This window comes from Varroa destructor, unplaced genomic scaffold, assembly GCF_002443255.2.
Source record: "Varroa destructor unplaced genomic scaffold, Vdes_3.0 BEIS01000006.1, whole genome shotgun sequence".
In the NCBI taxonomy this organism is placed as follows: Eukaryota; Metazoa; Arthropoda; class Arachnida; order Mesostigmata; family Varroidae; genus Varroa; species Varroa destructor.
Window position 1 is genome coordinate 28796978 of NW_019211459.1, and position 19803 is coordinate 28816780.

At 38.3% G+C, this 19803-nt stretch overlaps 1 protein-coding gene across 1 annotated transcript; it reads right to left on the reverse strand.

The window, feature by feature from the left end:
• Positions 1-1629: 1629 nt before the first annotated feature.
• Positions 1630-19655, reverse strand: mio (GATOR complex protein mio). The gene is made up of 18 exons (XM_086992355.1): positions 19554-19655; positions 18834-18935; positions 17289-17470; positions 16859-16971; positions 16120-16268; positions 15341-15578; positions 14272-14656; positions 13885-14153; positions 13147-13297; positions 12591-12806; positions 12239-12297; positions 11259-11366; positions 9977-10103; positions 9571-9787; positions 8955-9105; positions 8659-8765; positions 7479-7613; positions 1630-3525 (listed from the first exon to the last, which is right to left on the reverse strand). Exons 2-18 carry the CDS (start codon positions 18887-18889, stop codon positions 3420-3422), a joined length of 2769 nt encoding a protein of 922 aa, XP_086848481.1. The 5' UTR covers positions 18890-18935; positions 19554-19655; the 3' UTR covers positions 1630-3419.
• Between the last annotated feature and the right edge of the window lie 148 nt (positions 19656-19803).

The window sequence follows — 19803 nt, forward strand, 5'->3', positions numbered from 1 at the left end:
TTTTGCACAGTCAGAACAGGTTACCAGTCCTAAAATTTAATTTATTTTTTGGTAAGCAACAATAAATTATTTTAAAAGAATAATTTTTGGTTTTATACAATAGGCAGAATTCGAAATTTAGAAACTTGAATTCTTGAATAAATAATATGTAAACAATGCCCAAAGCCAGTACACTGGAATAGTAAATTTAGATCGCTTATAAAGGAAAACCTGTTCATGTTATTTGCGAATTATCTTCACAAAATTTTTAAGAACTGATATCTCAGAGTCGCTGATCTATATATATATATATATATATATATATATATATATATATATGGCCAAATTGTGTCCTATTGGCATTTAATAACTTTCGCAAAATTTTTCATCATTGTAAAAAATACTTCTTACGAATATTGCAACAGGACGCGCTTTCTATGTGTTGAATCGGATACAAAGTAGGATCTAAGCTCTTGAATGCTTAGGTAGATCTTCGCGTCTGGAAGTGTTCGTTGTGTTGCTTTAAGAGTAACAAGCTACGCATTGCTGACTGCCAGATCGGCTAGCAGAATCGTCACCTGCCGTTTGTCTGTTATACCCGTAAAAAATTATAATGCTGGATCTCATCAAAAGAAATTAGAAAGAAATAAGACCGAGATCAATCAGAAACTAAGAGATGATTACTAACGGTGTTTTTCTAATTGGCTAACGAGTCGATATCTTCTCAAAATTTTAAATAACGGGCAGATATCGGCAGAAGACTCTTATCTTTGTGATGGAATGCTAATAGCTAAACTTCAGACGATTAGTTAAAATTATACGTACGCCTAGATAACTTTCATCAATTTGCTACCATTAATTTCGCCTCTCCCCCTACCCAGGGTAATGATTGAGAACTTTTTCCGAAACCTTGTTAATAAATGTCTGTGATGTAAAAAAAGATAAATGTAAAATATGTCTGTGAGCAATACGAAAATACATTATTGATGCAAGGCACAAACACTAAAAGCCTAATCAAGTTTTTCCAAGAAGACATAAATTTTAGCGTTTACAAAAAAATTTTATGCATCTTACACCGTGACAGTCTATGCCCTTCAGTATTATCAGTAGTTTCTTTATAGTAAATTTTCCATTATCGGCCTGCTTGCTTTTTGGGGTTCGCTCCATCTAGAAAAACTTTGTGATACGATTCACTTTCTAATAAAGTATTCCCGAACAAAGCTCAACTTGATCTGTAGAATCTAATCGGAACGGCTCAGAAGTATTATTGGTCCGACTAAGGAGATATTCTGAATAAAGAAGGAAGCTCCCGCCATCCTGGTACGATATTCTCTTCTAAGATATTATTAAGGCAAGCTAAATAAGTTCGTCTCGGAGAGGGCCTGACTGTGTGAGGGACTGATGAAACAGGAATGTGTATGAAAATGGGCTTCTATCTAGAGTTCTCCACAGCCGCGATTTAGAGTTACCAGTCTGATAACAGGGTAAGTACGCGTAGTTGCTACGGTACTCCGTGTCTAATAAAGGCAAATCTCTTGCGCTAATGTTTAACACTTGACGGCATGCCGCACAGAGCACCCTATCAGCTTAAAAATGTCACAAGGAGCTCATGTTTGCTCTGCGATAAAAATAGTAATAACAAGTATAATATCCATGGTGCCACTTCATTTATTGTTACTACGATGTTCAATGAATTACAAAGTGGGGTTCACCTGTTTATATGAATAATTGCAAGTGAGGTACATGAACCTTCACTTATCGTTAAGTTAAGAGTTCACTATGCAAACGTACGGTCTGCGCGACGCATCTACATGTTCCATTCAAATTCCAATCACTAGAAATGTTAAATACATTTATTCAGTGAATGATTTATAAAATAATGAAAAATAAACTTCATGTTTATTACACTTACAGCTTTTATGGAAGGTATTGGTACACGTTTATCTTATTTTCTACACAGTACTTAACCTTACATTGCCATGTTTTCAGCTTTGTGGGCGACCTCATACTTTAGTGCCATTGTTATTTCTTGTCAAAGATTACAGATTAGCTCAAAATACCAGTAGCTTCTACGTTGCTCGGCCTTTACATATGCTTTTATGCAATTTATAGATAAAATGCGTAAAGGCATACAAAAAGGCTATAGATATTTTTTTTTGTTAACCAGGTTAATTATATTGTCGAATATGATCTGACCCACTTTAAACGTCATTGCCCATGACACGATCTTTCTACTATATAATATTATAAATAACCGTTTTTATTTTTTCGTCTGATGCAGCTGCAGCATCGCTTCAAACGGCTAGTTCCTAGCACGAAACGAGATGTGTATATGAAATGATACATCTAGGTTCACAGCACCAAGCTTGCTTGAACGCATGCCAGTATTGCTACTACTAGTTGCCTCAAGTTCTATTAAACCTTTACCGAAACCTCATGGCAAAGATCTAAACACCAAGTTGAAAAATAAGTAGCATATGATCGTTCTAACTACAAAAATCTGACAAATATTCTGTGGCGTGATTTATACCTTATAGAGAAAATTCATAAATTTAACTGAATGGAGTTAACGAAAAAGAAAGTTCTGTCATACACTGCTAGCCTTCTTTCACGTTTATACCAAACCAGTTCCGCGACTACCTTCAACAATTAAATAAAATAGTTCTATGAAGGGGCATAAGATAACAATTGGCTATGACTACATCCGCAGTTTTTTTTTTCTGCTCGAGGTTGCCCGTATCAAGTCATTTACGTTAAAACACATTTTGTGGAGGTTGTAAAAACACTTGCATGCGTAAACGTTGCTCCAGTTAAATCATGATTTAATCACAGCCAAATTTTTTTTATTTCGAAACAAAAAGTAGGTAAACCTCAGTCTTCAAATGAAGTTCGCTTAATTTTTTGTCAAAGGGATATTCACTTTTTTGGTACGCTAGCATCGTGTACTTATCGCACATACGATCTGCATTATAAAGGCGATAACTGAGTCCTTTTAAGGAGTGCCTTTTCGTAGGTATTTTTTATGCCACGCTGCAGTCCTTTTTCCTAGCTTATTGTTCATGATTACAAAAAAATGCATTCGTAAATACCTAATCATGTCATCTGCAAATATATAAACCTCCGTTGCGCATATTCACAGGCATAGTTATGCTTCACTCCAATGATTTTCTTATCGTCGCTTATCTATGGAACCGAATGTTATTAATCGATATGAAAGTCATTAAAACCAAATATAAAAAGGTCCCAATAACATCGATGACAAAATAAGCTATTGCTTGATAAGCTCCTTCTTGGGAATGTCCAGTGTATCAACTTCATGCTTTCCTGTCTCTGTCTTCAATCTTTGAATTGACGTTCTATTCAACGTCCGCAGTATGCAACTAGCGAATTTGTCCTAGAAATAGTCGTCTGCTTTAGGAGCAGAACTAGCGTACCTGTCTTCAACCAATTCGTTTTTCGAAATGCGGGAGGGAGGCCTGAGTGCACGAGACGTCAACGGAAGCGCACATACACTGACATCCAGCCACGGGGCATTTCTCGTGTTTCCTGTGAATCGTTCAACAGTTACGGAAAATACAGAGACAAAAATTATAAAACATTTTCTTTTCGTATAAATTACATTCGGTAATTTATATTTCAAATTTGATCATTATGCTAATTACAACCTCCTACGACTCCAAATTTCCTACGACAATCCAATACTAAAGTACAGCAGTATTAAACAACAGTTAGTAGTACACTTCTCTTAACTGGTGACAAAATAGGAGCCATGGGACTAAATTCCTCTTCTTAATGAATACTGAGATTTATTTTTATTAAGGTTCCGGCATTCTTTACGCAAATGGAGAGCTTATAATTTATTAGGAATGTTTATGTTGCCTGACTTATGCATATAGTATTGGTGGTTTGGCAATATCTATTAAAACTGACGTTAACTCTTATGATTTCCTAGCTCATGGGAACCGAAGGACACCCTTACATTAATTGAATTATGTGAAACGAAAATAAGAGCATTAGAAATTCAGAGCACAGCTTGATCATAAATGCTCTTGATGCTGCTCAAAAGAAAATATGATAAACCCAACCAGAACAAACTGCAATATTATATTATTACGCCGGCTTTTTATATTTTAAATTTGTTTTGTCATTTACTGGAAATGTGTGTGACATTTTATTTCAGTGGACTTCAGGGCATTGGATTGACTGTCCTCGTTTGTTCCAAATAGACTTTCCTCTTCATCACTTGTTCTACTAGCCGTAGTTTTCTACTTTCTATCATGTCATTGACGAGCTCAGCCACCGAGGTAGCTGGGTTCTCCACTACGTTTGCCTTTTCTCCGAGTTTCTCTGACAGCTGGGCATTTGAGTGACGTGTGGATCACATCATCAACATAGCCTATTCTATGTCGGAATTGGAAATCGGAAAATGCATATCCAATCGAATGCCTAGCCACCCTTGTGGAGGCACTCTTTAGAAAGCACCTGGGTCAGTTCATACGTAGTATCTCCGTTGGTTCTGTTTATCTATTTATTTAGGTAAGGAATGGAGTGACTGGGCATGCTCTTGTAGAGTCCGCTACTTGCTCTCTTCATTTCTTCTGCTAGTTCTGAGACGTCCGTTTCCGTGCCCCTCTCTTTTTATGACTTCCGGATTAACTTGTAGTTCCGCCCTTTCTCGGTGTCGCCATGGGCCATTGTACTATAGCTTGTCTCGATCCTTTGTATTCTCTTATACCCTATAACTTTCTTCGTCTTGCGTTGATAGCTATCGGGCCCCATGTAGCGACCACCTTCATAACTGTAAATTCGGCCGCCGTGGTGAGATACCTCCACTCTCCTTCTGTTAGTGCCCGCACTCTGAGCAATATTTTGGCTGGACTTTTGGGGATTTCGCCCCTCATTGTCGTGAAATCTAGTGAGGATATATAAACTATTAATGCTTCGAGTGCGGTTTATCTCAATTCTTTGCTGATCGCTTCACCATTGGTTACCTCTTCGTACGCCAGTTAAGAACCTTTTATCGAGATCCTTATCTGCTGGGAGAACCCTGTTGCGTAGAGTACTCATTGCGTCTTGAGGATCTTTAACAAGCTAGCAATCGCACTTCCTTTTACTTTGTCTGTACGGGAACTCCATGTTCCAGTCTCCTAGACCTACGGAATTTATTTTCATCGTGACTCCCACTTCTAATGAGTCGTCCTTTTGTTTAAGTACAATTCCTATTATATTTGTAAAAAATACAGAAAAATACGTGCAAAAAATGTATGCCAAAAAAATGCAGAACAGATACAATAGTCATGGTGTCCGTTCTGTATTTTTTTGGTACTCCCCTTTTATACTTTTTGCTCTTGCAGTATTGTCTGACGTACAGACACGAATTGCTCTCCCGATCTTCAACAAAGAATACTCGACACTTTTTTTGGCAAGATCGCTGACTCCACTTTCAGTAACATGCATCACCGCCCTCCTTTTTTCTTCCTTTGTTTTCCGTGCTTCGTATACCTTGCTTTTTATTTCCTACATGATGTTATGTAACACCCTCGAAGTCACGTCTGTGCCCGGATTGTCTACGATTTTTCTTATGGTCAATGTGTGGCTATGAATGTAACATCGTTATTCTTTTCATCTTTAGCGCTTACATCAAGAATATCGCAATGGCTTTCCTGTATTCCGACCCTTCCAACTTCCATTTCATCTAGTCTTGACGCAGCTGAGAGGAGCGTTTTATAATCTCCCGATCCTTGACTTTCTTGTGTTGTATAGGGATTTATCAGTCTCCTATGGTGGTGTTCTCTTTAGCCTGTTTCCACTTAAAAATTTCCTCATCTGTCCGCGTTTGTAGTTTCCTAAAGCCCTTGCAGAACCTTCTTTTTATTGTGCGTTTTTCTATTAAATAGGTCTGCTTCTCTTTTTTGCTTTTTGCTTCTCTAAGCCTCTTAATCTTTTTTCAGCTGTGTTAATTGTTCTCATTTTCGACCAGTTGATCTTTGCTTACCGCGATTATCTTGTTTTTTTCCTCTACTTTCATTTACGTCACGACCATCTGCTCCTCAAGTTCTTGCGTTTTCTCCTTGTTGCTGTTATTCCCGTGCGCTACATACGTTCCATTATCCGCAATCTTTGGGCTTTCTTTCATCTAAAGGTTTGACTACTTTGTCTTTGATTTGATAATATATTGCCAAATACATCTGCTGATGCTGCCATTATTTTTGCTTTTTTTATAGAGAACTCCAGGTTCTTGAGAACCCACGTCATCTTCTTTTCATACACTGAATTGCCTGCCTGCTTATTTTTCTTTTTTGTTTCTGCATAGTGCGGGTGCATGAACCGAAATGCCTTTGCTTTGTGGTCCGTATCTTGGTGTCCAGGTTGTCTCCAGGTGTGACATAAAACTTTTGAATACGGCCGATTTCTATTGATGGTAGAAATTATTTAGGTAAAATCCGCGTTTTTTGGAAGAAATGTCTCTGTTTCGGCTTTATCTGGTTTGCTGGGGGGTATAAAACCAATCTGTTTGGTTTCCAGGTTAGCCGAAAGCCGTCGGCCTGGATAGGCCGGCGGCTTTCCTCGATGGAAGGTGGCCCATAGCCAGTTTTAGTTACTTGGAGTCAGCGATCAGTTACCATTGCCCAAGAATGCCATTTTTGAAGAATGGTATTTTATTAATTACCTTTCGTGTTCCAGTACCGGTGGTCATTCCTTCTATAAGCTCCACTGGCGATAAATTCGACACTCTCCCTTAATTAACTAATGTTAGCCAGCATACTAGCTCTTGCCTTTTGCAGGCTGCGATCAGCTGTTTGTGTTTGAATACGCAAATTTTATAGAAATGTTCTGTTTTGTTTCTCCTGGCCGTCGGAGACACGTTTAATCCCGCTACCTGCTCCCATATCGTAAGCTGTTCAGTGGTACACACTGTATTTAAATATGCCTCGAGTCAACTTGTCCTTCGCTTCGTCACTATTAACGTTGTCCTATTAAGGCAAAAATTCTCGGTTAACATCGGAAGCTTGCAAACTGGTGGCTCTGTGGTAATTTTGTTTTGTTTGGCACGACAAGAACTGTCTTACGGTGGGTGATACATTTACAGCTACGTTAATTCTTTGTTTGCCGAGCACGCTCTCTACATATAAAAAGCCAGTGCTCCTACACGGCGCGTCCTAAGTTTGATATTCTCCTAGTCTATTAATTTCGTACACTTTTTACTCACTATTCGGGATCACTTCGTTGGTAGGAGATGCCGGGGCTGATAAGTTCCTTAAATGCTCGCTTCTTTTTTGGGAGCTCAGAACATGTCGTATTGGCTTTCACTGCTACTACTGGCTACACTAGTTAAATTAGAAGTATCATGTTTAAAATAATTCACCGCAATCGCATGAGTTTAGAACAGCCTTTCGTTCAAGTATGGGCTCTCCTGCGCCAATAGAATAAATCTGTTCATTGTATTTACTTTTCCGCGGCTCTATAGTTCCAGGCTTAATCTTGTGTGAAAAACTTACTCAAACCAGTGGGCCATGTGTTGTGTATGTCCTCCATGCATACAACTCTGACACCAGGTGAACCAACGGGTAAACTGACTGGGATCCCCTCGGTTTGTTACCGTTCCGTTAACATTCTGATCAACAATGGTATCTCTGGAAGATGGTGAAAACAGCAGCACAAGTTGCAATGCCTGATATGATTTGGTACATAACAAATTAAGCCTTCAATGAATGAATATGGTACGCTGAGGTCGCTTACAGTCGTATATTGTGTTACCAAACTAGCCCTTATCAGAAAGTCAATGTATCACTAATCAATCCAGAATGCTTTGGACATCATGAAGCAATACCAATATTAACATTGATGTAACTGTATGCTATAAATGGATCTAGTTTAAAGGTTACAGCCAAATTGATATTTCTAATACCTATTTTATAAAAAATCGATGTTTACAAACGATTAATTCAAAATTATCCCGTTTTAGGAAAATAGTATTTCGCATATATTACTTCAAAGACGCCACCAGTGAAATGAGAATCATCTAGTATTATTATTCTACGACATCCTTAATATTTGCTGAATTTGTAGACCCAATTCCTATACCTATAATTTATATTGTCCTTATCAAACTGAAACCTTAGATAGCTTCCAAATTATTTTGATTTAGCCTTTACAAAAAAACAATCTAAAAAAGCCCCGCTCTTATCGGTTAAGGGCCAATCTATGGAGCCACACTGTCCTGGCTATCCGCTGATCTAAACATACCAAAGTTCATGCGTTTGAATGTGTATTTTAGACACCTTGAAGCCCGTGGTTTTCAACCCTGCCTCCTTTTTTGGAACATACCAATAGAATATTAACATGTCCATGGTCCATAAGTAGCGCTTTCATAAATATATACTGACTGCGTTTAGTAAAAACAGAACAACGTTTTTTGACATTTCTTAGACTCCTTAGGAAATTACTTAAATAAATCAGAATTAATTAGGATTGTCTCATAGACAGGTGCAATTTTACGTCATCTACGGGTCTTTGTGAAAGATTATTATATGAATTTGTTTTTATGTTATTCAACAAAAACAAATTAACTAAACGAGCCCTTCGTAAACATTAACTCCTACAATATACACCTTTTTATACAATATTAATATTAATAAATGTAAATAACAGAACACGAAAGCTGTTAGTTGTCGTTACCTGCCATTGCGAGCATCTCGCCCCTGCCGAGAAATTGGCGTCCCCATGTTAGTTAGGCACATAGCGCAGCGCGGCAATGGCTTTCTGCAACTTGGGCAGCACGATATCTGTGGAGCCGATTGCTCATATGTCATTAATTAGCCAATAACGCATGTTTGACTTGTCAACATTTTATGTAACTAACAATTATGTAAGTTTTTCTATATGAATGATCATATAAAACTTATTTAATAATATGGTAATTTATAGAAGCATATTACCAGGCGCCAAAAAATAAAACTGATGCATTTATATACCCTCTGTGCAGGCGGCATAGGCCTAAATGATGGTCTGCCTCTCTGGTCGTTATGAGCCGAGATAGCCTTCCGACAAAAGTTACAGTGAACGCGAATTTGTGGTGCTACGTTTCTCCCAGCTAATGGAGCCATTGCACAATCAAAAAGAGCCCTAAAACACAAAAAAACCGGACGTACATCTATGTTATCAGATCACGTGAATCTTTACCATAGAGATAAAATCTGTGATGATCTTTACCATGGCAAAATAGTCTCACTCAATTATTGGACGTATATGTCGTTTTTTTTTTTTTCTATAAGGAATAACGTACCGCATATGGATCTCCTGCAGGTGACAGTGCACCCCAGGTGGCCCACTGTCCCAAGGTACACGTGCCGTTACCGCCTAAAGGTCTTAACACAAGTGTCCCATTTTTAATTCAACTCCGAAGACTTCTAGGGTCCCCGGCTATGATATGTACTTTAAAATGCACACAGTATTGTGGGAATACTGTATAAAATTTGAGACTGCCTTTCAGTTTACAAAGCAGAAGCCATTTATCAAACAACTCATTGTGGAGTAATAGCACTGGCATGTTTTTTGTCGATGATGCGCAAAAAAGGATAGTCGACCAACCTCTCAGTCCAGAGACGCCATTGGTTTAGAAGTTCACGATAGCATTCAATCCATCGTCTGGCGCGATCATTGCTTAGAACCTGAGCATCTCGAGTCACCACTGCAAGCGCTGCTGCAGTCTGGACATCAGCGGTATTATCAACATAATTTTGTAGTAGATCGAGAAGTTGTACGTTAAGTTTTTCCTTGGTTGCCTGCAAACCTGTTAACAGAATCCCTATAAAAAAAAAAAAAAGCCACATGTAAGTGCCCTTTTAAAAAACAAGGGAAAAATCATCTGCTAAATAAAAGAAGTCAGTAATAATCTGATGGCACATCTTATCATAGCCATGTGAATCCGTGATGAAGCTAGCAATGGTGATATGAGAGTAAAATAGTAGCAGCCAATTTGCTGGGTGAAACAAACCTTCGAGGTTTCCCTGCATCACATATTCGTTGGTCTGTTCTTTCACGAATTTGGAAAGTTTGAGGTCGCTAAGAAAGCGGCAGGCAAACATAAGCTTATCTTGAAGCGCAATCGGACACTCGAGTACCTGTGTGAAGTAAAAACTAGTCAAACGTTTGAAGTTATGCTGCCAAGAATCTGCTCCTCTACTTTTAATTCTTTGTTATTAACCCAGTAACTGAAGTTTTCAGGTACGCGTGAACACATATGTCTTAAAATTCAGTTCGGTGGTCAACGTGAATGAAGTTATCTGATACTTTTTATAATTAATGTTACCAATGTTTTTAGATTGCCCAATATTAGGCACCCAGCGGACCTTGAATTTTTCTGAGCTAACTGGGCTAGAATCGTTATTACGGGTGTTCTTCTTTATTTTTTACACGCTTATCCCAGCTTTCTGGCCTCTGGAAAGCCTTGTACCTACCGTTCGCCGTCCCATATGTTATTTCTATATCAATGGTTCACCGAAGTAAATCGAGGTATACGAAATACTTGTTCGTTAGTTGCTTTTTTAGGGTATTTTAAACTCCGTAATCATACGGACTTAGACGAACGTTGGATGGTTGCTTTGCGCAATTTATAAAGTAGTTGAGGTATGGCGGTTGGGTCTGATGTTGCCATCAAGCAACAAGGCTGCGTGCTTTCGATTGCGGTGCCAGTGGTGTGTGGGTCACTTGAGGAACTCGACATAGCGATCTATATTTAGTGTTTTATTTTTGGCAAGTATCTTATAGTAGCACATGCTCCTCATGTCCATCAAAGGTACTCCCACCAGCTACATTTGAATTTCTCAAAGCTAAACTCGATTTCTCCTGGGCGATGCCACTCTCTCGCTTACTTCCGCTGTTGTCCTTTGCGCCCGAGATTTCGGACCCTACATCCGGCCTTTTTCTCGCTGGTCTTCAACACTCCGATCTCCGTTTGTAAAACGTTTGCACCATTCACGTACTGTACCTTCGCTTGAGGTCCCATTGCCTGACGTTTTCACCAATTTTCGACGAATTTCCGCAGCGCTGTAGCCTTTAAGGTACGAAAACTTCATCACCGAGCGTTGATCTTCAAGACTAAAGGATAATTTTTTTACGTACTCATTTCTCCTCCAATAAACGCAATCTTTTTTCATTCCTAGAAGAATGACATATTTATCTACCGAATTTCGTCTGCTAGCGACGTGCTCCTCAAAAGTTATACAATTGAAAAGCCTGCCGAATTTGCTTATAACAACCTAACTATAGTTACTTGCCTGATTATAATCGTCGCTCGTCGACATCAAAAATGAGAATATTGCAGCCAGATAAGGGTTCCGTATTCGGGGCTTTAAGCTAGCACACATTTCGCGCCAAGTTGAACCCTGCAATGGAGCTATTATTGCTACAAGAACAGTAACTATAGTGTAAAAATGTGGTTCAGGAATAAATATATGCGTAGAAAAGTGTACTCTTTCAAGATCTGTTGGAAAGTAAACAAGTCTACACACAAGGTGCTACCTAGTTATTGAAAGTTAGAACTCAACCATTTCCAGCGGCTTCATAAAATAATTAGAAATTAATCTACAAACGTTATTACCGCTTAGTCTAAGATTTGAAAAATGAGCAATACGTTTGTGTAATGGCTTGGAACTGCAACACAAATCGACCGATACCGCTTTTCCGTAAACACTTGTATTTGTCTGTTAATATTTTGCCTATTTGATTAACGAGCGGTTCTGCAATAAGACCGAATTGTTTAAATTAGTTGATGTTCGCTTGAAGATTCAAGAGATCTAACCAACGCGACCGAAGTAAAGTCACAATGTGATGATAATTAATCATCATTAATATTGAGGATTACAAAAGCACAGCTAGATCTTGTTGATTTTCAATGACAGCTTTAACACATTATTTATAAACAATTAGGCCATTATTTGCGAAAATAATACCCTATCACAATGCTCACAGCGTTACAAGGAGCCTTTTTCGAGACTTTTTAAACAAAACAGCGTTCTGGCAGGTACAGCCAGACCCATTCAATGGATCACTCCAAAGATTTTGCCTGATACATGAATGCGAACCTTTTGCACTTACGGTATGTATGCAATCCTATACACTGGCACACTATTCTGAAGCAAATTAGCTTTTTTAGAACTCTAAATGTTTAATTTTTTAGCTATCTATATAACTGTAGTAAGTACTCCGTATAAAGTGAAAAGAATTGATTAGTGTGTACTAAGTATCTTATATTCACCTTTTGTTCGCTGTACCCGGATATGGCAAGAGCGACAAACGCAGAGTTCAGATCTTGATCTGTAAAAACAAGCTAACAAGTTAAGTTAACGCAAGAGTTAATGCATTTATGTTAACTTGTTTCGCTTTTGCATCAATGGATAGCATACCTTTTCAAGTGGAGGCCTTGTTCCATTCAAAATAGGTATAAACTCAAAGATTTTTAGTCTTTTCAATGCGCAACCTTTTGAGTTATCAGTAGTGTTTAATTATAACGTAAAATAACCTTTAAGTAAAATCGATGATTAAGAGAAAAAAGCTGATATAAACGAACAGTGCCATACTTTGCATTACGTCATTAGTATATTAGTCACCCGTTTTAGATGGCATCTCGAGGTATTCCATAACTTTGCGCATCTCAAGCTGGAAGAGCGCTGCGACTGCCCGTTGAGCCCAGTCATCTTCACCCCTGTAAGGTCCTTCTATGGCCGATAATAATGCTATGGCCTGTCTGCGTGCAGGATGGTCATAGCACGACAAGTATTTGACATTGTTGTCCAATTGCAGCTTGCCCGGTTGTGATGTCGAACCTGCAGTGAATAAGCTTACAATTTCAAAAAATATTCATCTCCTCAAAACAATAGTATAGCCGATTGCAAAGCTATACAAATCATAACAATGGAACGTTTAACGTGGATATAACAAGTGTGTCTAATCAGCATAAATATAATTCCTATCGTATTAATTTTTACACGATAAATGGTAACAAGGTTTATAATAAAGGCAAACATAGAGCGCATAGGTCTAATCGAGATTATAAATTTGTGACATCTGTTGAATTTCGTATTCTTACGAAATACATATAGCACGCCATGTGTAATAATACGAAACGATGTGTAATAACTTTGAGATACGACAAGCTAGACACACCTTGGATATTTTCAAGCAGGTGGAAAATACCGACCAGGGACCGCCCGTTTTCCTCGCCACCCAGCGCTTCCAATTGTTTGAGCCAATGATGAAGACTAAGTAACGATCGCTCATCTTCTACTAGTGGCGCATCCAGGCAGATGTTTGTTGCCTAATTACGAAGCATGAAAGACAAACGATAAGGATAAAACGAAAAAAAAAATCGTATTAATGCAGTCAGTCAACAGCACTTTGTTCCCGTTTCTCTCGTTTAGTTATGGATTTCTTCATCTTCTATAAAACGATCAATTATAGACAACTTGAATCTCTCACTCATTCACGCTAACCCTTTATAAATAATTCCTCGAAAACATTCTTAATAGTATGGACTGCGCTAGGATTGAAGGAAGCACTAAAGTTTAGTTTAGGTAGCACAGGAGCGGTGGGACTTTCATGAGAACGAGTTCTCTATTACAATAACCAGGGAGCAGTAAAATAAAGCTGTCAACAACTAGGCAACAAGGTATATATTTTAATAAGACACGCTAAAGCCAGCGACTAACGTCCATGGAATTTAAACGGAAATACGTAATTATTGGCACCCATCCGAAAACCTTTCAATTACGCATCAAGTTAATGTTGTAGATTAACTAAATTTGAGTTAAGTAAGTCTCAAATGTACTGGTTTCAACGTAGTTTACACAAAAAGCGCAACCCACATCGAAATATGAACCTTAAAAAAAAAACACCTATGCTTACGTTTTTTACACATCCAAATCCTTTAAGAGCACGTCGGCGTACGCGAGCTGCTAACGGGTCAATTTCAGTGTACAGGGCATCTCGCTCGTGTAAACGATGGACTAAGCGTTTTCCGTGAGTCCAGATAATTTCAGACGATGGTGCCCAGTTAAGAGTGATCTGGTCAATTATCGTATAGTCTGTGATTTCATCTTCCCCGTCGTAAATTAGCATTCGATTTTCCGCCTCCGGATGCCATGAGAAAGAACGTAGCTTTAATTGGCCTCGTGCTGAAATCAAGTTTAAATTTAAAACGTCAAATCGAACCGAAGTATCAAGTTGAAAGTACCAATCATCAATTCATAGAAAATTTTTTCAAAATCTCAGTGTAAGTTTTGTCAGACATACGCTGCAACTGCCGAATAACAGTATGATCATGCTGCTGCTGTTGCTGCTGCTGCTGGTGGTGATGTTGTTGTTGTTGTTGTTGTTGTTGTTGTTGTTGTTGCTGTTGTTGTTGTCGTTCACTGTGGAGTGAGCTGGCCGGCGTTCCTGTATGGTGCTGCTGCTCAACAGCTATCGTAGTGGCATGAAGTTCCCGCCCAGAGTCTGGGTGTTGCATCATATCTCGCACCGTAAATAGAGTCAACTGACTGCAGTCGTGTCGAATGGCAGTCAGCTGGTTTGATCGGTTGGGGCACCAGCGTAATTTAGAAATTCCCTGTGCCGCTGGGTCCCGAACAGTAATCATTGGTTGCGTTAAGTTGCGCAGATCCCAGATACACATCGAGTCCTAAAGAATAAAACATGAATATAGATGAATATTGATCTTGTAAAATATCTTACGGCGATACCAGGGCATTGAGTTCTTCACGCTTCTTTAGATCGACTTGTATGAATTGTCTAGAAGTCCTGCACACGTTTTTCCGTGAGCTTAATGCTCTTTCAGGGGGGTACATGAAGTGCATTCCTTTTGACATTTTCCTTGCGTTTTAAAACGTAATCATCAGTTCCTTATTGAGCTTCCTTTAAAGAAACTAAAATCTTAACTCAGTAGAGTATATTTAAGGTAACGAGATTTCTTGCCACTTCCCAATATTTTTCAAATCCTTAGTACCATTACCCCGGTAGTAAAGAAGACCGTCTTGTCGACTTCCGCTAGACTTAATATTTCTTTGAAAGGTATCTATACATATATATCTAGATAAAATATTCGAATATAAAGAACTTCCCAAATAAAAAAAAAGTACGACGTATGGAAGTCAGTAGATATTTGTTTCTAGGGAATATGCTTTCCGTGGGCAAAATAAAAGCTGGTTATGTTCTAATTCCTTGAAGGAGGACAAAATAACAGTTTCCGGTGCTAGTGTTCTCAATGCGTTTCAATGAAGAAAAAGCGGATTCACCCACATTTAATTAAAGGCCGAAAGCACACACCAGCAGAGCATATTATCAAGGTGAAAGTCAAGACAAATACCATTCCGACGGAAGCTAGTCTATTAGCGTTGTATGGATCGAAGGTAAGCGCATGTACTGCAGATGTGTTGCCTGAAACGGTTGTGACCGCCGCAGCTGTGGAGCCTTCGCGCAAGTCAAACACGCGCAATTTTCGTCCTGAGGTGCTACAAACCACTGCCGAGGGATAATTCGAGTCAGCCGGAGCAAAACAGACAGACTGCGATGCTTCTTGATGAGCAAACTGAACCAGAGGTTTACTAAAAGAAAAAAAATTGAATCGCAGATAATTGCAATTATAGAAACAGCCATAGCAGGCAATTAATACAGAGAGTTGTTTTTTAGCTGTTGGGCACCTCACGCATCAAGGACGTAGACAGTTTGAACTTGAACATTAATACAATGACAGCATAGTAAGACTTGAACAACTCAGTCACACAATAACAATATTTTTTTAACCATTTTCTCAAAATGGCAAATTGATCAATAAGAACAGTTCAGCCTGTTACAAATGATAAATGGCCAATTTTCCATATATATACATTATTTTATATAGTAATACTAAACGTAATCACAGAGAATATATGTTTTGCAAATTATAAATGTGTACTACATGGACATTTACTTTGGAGTTGTAATTGATGTGTAAAAGAACGTATTTATTTGTTTTTATTTTTTCCTACTACGTTTACATTTTGGGAAATGTGTAAATGTAATAATGAAATGTGTATGTATATAAATATACCTATCGTAACGTGGAAGGTAGCCGACGAAGAACATTACTATTCTGTTAGACATTACCAGCTAATGGAGTCATCTGTAGAATTATCAGTACGTTGAAGCTGATCCACGTCGAACACCTGCACGGCACATTCTCCGCGGCTTCGCTCAAAGGCGCACGCCAACTTAAGGTCTCGTGGATGCCATCGAACATCATTACAGGGTCGGACCTGTGCGAAACAAACCAAGTAGATCCCAATTGCTAGTCACTCTTAAGATCTTCATTACCTTCGACTTGCTCAACAAACATGTCGCGACAATGCCATTAAAAGCATAAAAGTCAAAGCAGAAATCTGTGTACATATGAATGCTAATAGGGGAAACCCAAAACCATGAATGCACGATTCGGAATACATATATTTGTCATTATATGTGTACGACTCAATTAAGCAAACATGACATGGTTTTGAACACAGCTCCAAAAAACGATTTACTAGCGCGCATACTTCAGGGAGTACTTCATATCTTATTCAAATAACAGGCCTCCATTGACGCTTCCTAAACGAGTAAGCTCCTTCATGACATTACCCAGCTGTTACCTGGATCTAGTACTGTTGTGCCGGCTGCTAAATTGCCTGACAGGTTACAAGTACTACTTGGGTACCTAAAATAGGTTTAATCACTTAGATCCTAACCGGGATAATAGAATGGTGCGACCACACTCAAAAACTTTTGACGCATTGTCTCATAAACAAGAGTAAAACAGTGTTACTCAATAGAAAGACTGTTCCATGCAGAAAACACATATGCACGATAATACCTGGTGGCTACTCGATTTCGCGTTAAGAACAAGTCCTCTGACAGAAAGGTCGTCTGTGCCGTATCCCGAGAGCACGACTTCACCGTTTTCACAACCTACAGCAAGTAGGGTACCTGTAGATATTAATAAATCTATATGAGTATATTACTCAGATGTAATTATTTATCCATAATGGCATGGCTTTCATATAATGCAAAATTTCCCTTGCGACCTAATATAACAAAACATTCGTGTACAAAGTCACAATTCCAGATAAATATTAAATATATATTAAAAATATCATGTCAGTATTTTTTGTACATATGTGAACCGTTCTGTTGTGGTAAAAGGAGATAAGTTTCTAGATGCTAACCTTAATAACAGCTGTTAACAATGAAACTGCATACGTTTTCTGCTTAAAATGTTATTTGTATCAATTTTTTTAAACAACCTCTGTGTGAAGGCTTAGGGTTCCAGTCGATGCAACGAATGCCTTTAATGTCGGGTGTTTTCCATATAAGCTTTGCTGCAGTGCTTTCAGACAGGCGCGAAGCTCCATGTACAACCTTTCCATCTGACGATAGATTCACGACCTCATACAAGCGAATCTCCTCACAGTTTGCTGTCAGAAACCTGTCGTTCAAACAAAGTTCAATTTTAATATGTTACGAATAATTTCAGTGTAACCGAACGGTGTTTAAGAGAGCACTCCACTAAATTGTCTTGTCTCAGAGGTCGTGCAGGTACCTGCGAAGCCTTAATAAAAGCAATTCGCTTTCCTGCCTGTAGATGACCACAGCTTCCTCTATGTCCACCCGAAAACGGGTAGACGCAGAACAGTTTAAGACTTTACATAAAATGCTGTCTACGGTATGCGTAAGCATGATGTTCCAATGAACTAAAATTCTGAGGCCAATTATATGAACATTTTCTTTAAAACTTATATCAAAACCCAACCTAAATAAATCCTTCGCTTGTGTTCGAGCCCAGTGTTGCGCCTTATTAATTAATGTGCCTATTTAAACTAAACGTATCCAAAAAGAATTGTTTTGACGGAAATGGAGCACTTTTCGTAGTTTCGAGAAATATCGCTTTTGGTCTTGCATACTGAATTGATGATGTGTTGTTACTGCATTTATTACTCAAGATAATGATATTGATGTGTCCGCAATACTAGACGTTAATCCATAACGTACGCGTACTGATAAAGCCATGCGTGGTGCTTATAAACAAAGAAAAATCCGCGTTTTTTAGTTTAAAAAAATCCTGTAAAATACGTCTGCTTTGTGACTAATTATAACGAATATATTTAACTCGTTAGCGAAAAGCAAGTATTTTATCTGAACTTTTACACTGTCCTCTGGTGTAGAGCACATCTCATGAAACATAAATCAACAAGCGATGAATTTGTCCTAAAAACGGTGCTTAAAACGATTATATTGAAGGTGCTTGTTGGATCGTTATTAAGCGAATCGAGCTACCTCTTTTATAATCATTATTCGAAAAACAAAATGTTCGCATTTTCATGCAAGTGCACAAAGCGAGCATTACGAATCAGCTTTTTGAATTCAGAGTGGAAAACATCCGTAGTAAACATATTATGAAGCACCTAAAGCCGTCGTGCGGGATAATCTTCTACGTGCAGAATGTACACGTGTTTTTATAACCATGAAGCCTCTGCATCGTTTTTTAATACGCGACACACCCACTTCGTGTAAATAAAGGTACTATTCAACTCAATACTATTTTTGCCCAGTGTGCATCACCTTATTCTTCACTTAACGAAAAATTTGTAACATCCGTTAGTGAGTTGTTATATAAAATCAATATCTCTTAACCACTTAAACCAGCATTAAAATTTGAAAATGGACTACCAGTATTTGGCTACCATTCATCAACACGGAAAGACTCTGTGCATAACTCTGTCGTTTATGAATGGCCTATGATAGTATAATTGAGACAGAAAAATCTAAAGAATAAAGTACGCGTAACTTACTTGGAGGTGTCTTTAGGACTCCAGCAGACTTCGTAATAGGGTCGAGTGCGATTCATCTTGGGTCCGTGGCTTTGCGTAGGTAGAGAGAAATGATTTGACGCGCTATGACGAAATCATCGGTTACAGCTGATTATAAAGTATCAACCCTCTGTCTATCCATTCTCCGGTGATTATGTTTCTAATAAAGTCACTATTGTGAGGTCTAGAGAACTCCACAGAATCTTAAATCCGGTAATCGCAGGTGTTTTATCAGTCGATGCGATAAGTATTGCTATATGAACCAGCTTAATTCCTTTCATATGCGTTTGTTGTTTTTGTAACAGTTTCGCATACGGACTCGTTTCTCCAGAAAATAAACACTAAGGACACCACGACTTGAGTTGTCATGAAGGTTAAACATATCGAAAATGTCAAAATATCTGTAAACAACCCAATATACTTTGAGATCGCAAATGTATACGATTTACAGTGAAAATAAATAAAAGTTCAATGAAATTTTGTAAATAATGAGTTCTGTCAAATGCACCTGGAATACACACCACTCGCGGGAGTTTATTTCTTTTTCGAAATTATGCTGCGCGGTTCTTCATTACAAATTACTACCGTAGGCTACATTCGAAATAGTCTTTGGGCTCGCGTACCTTGATAAACATGCGACTGTGCGAGATTATGTGGTTTAAATGGCAATTATAGTTCTTTCTGGGATCGTTCGATCCTTACCAGTAAGCTTTATGTGACTGATTAACATGATTTCCACATAACCTTAGCCATCCGTAGGATGTCGTCTTTCGCTCACTTGTTGGGTCTTCGCAGCTGTTTTCGTGTTATCAAAAAGCACAGATTTTATTCATCATTAGAAGTTGTCCGTCTTTACTATAAACATAATATTATTGCATTATTGATTTTACTAACGAAAGAAATCTCTTTCCATTTTTGCCATGTCCCGTTTTGCGTATACAAATTAATTTTA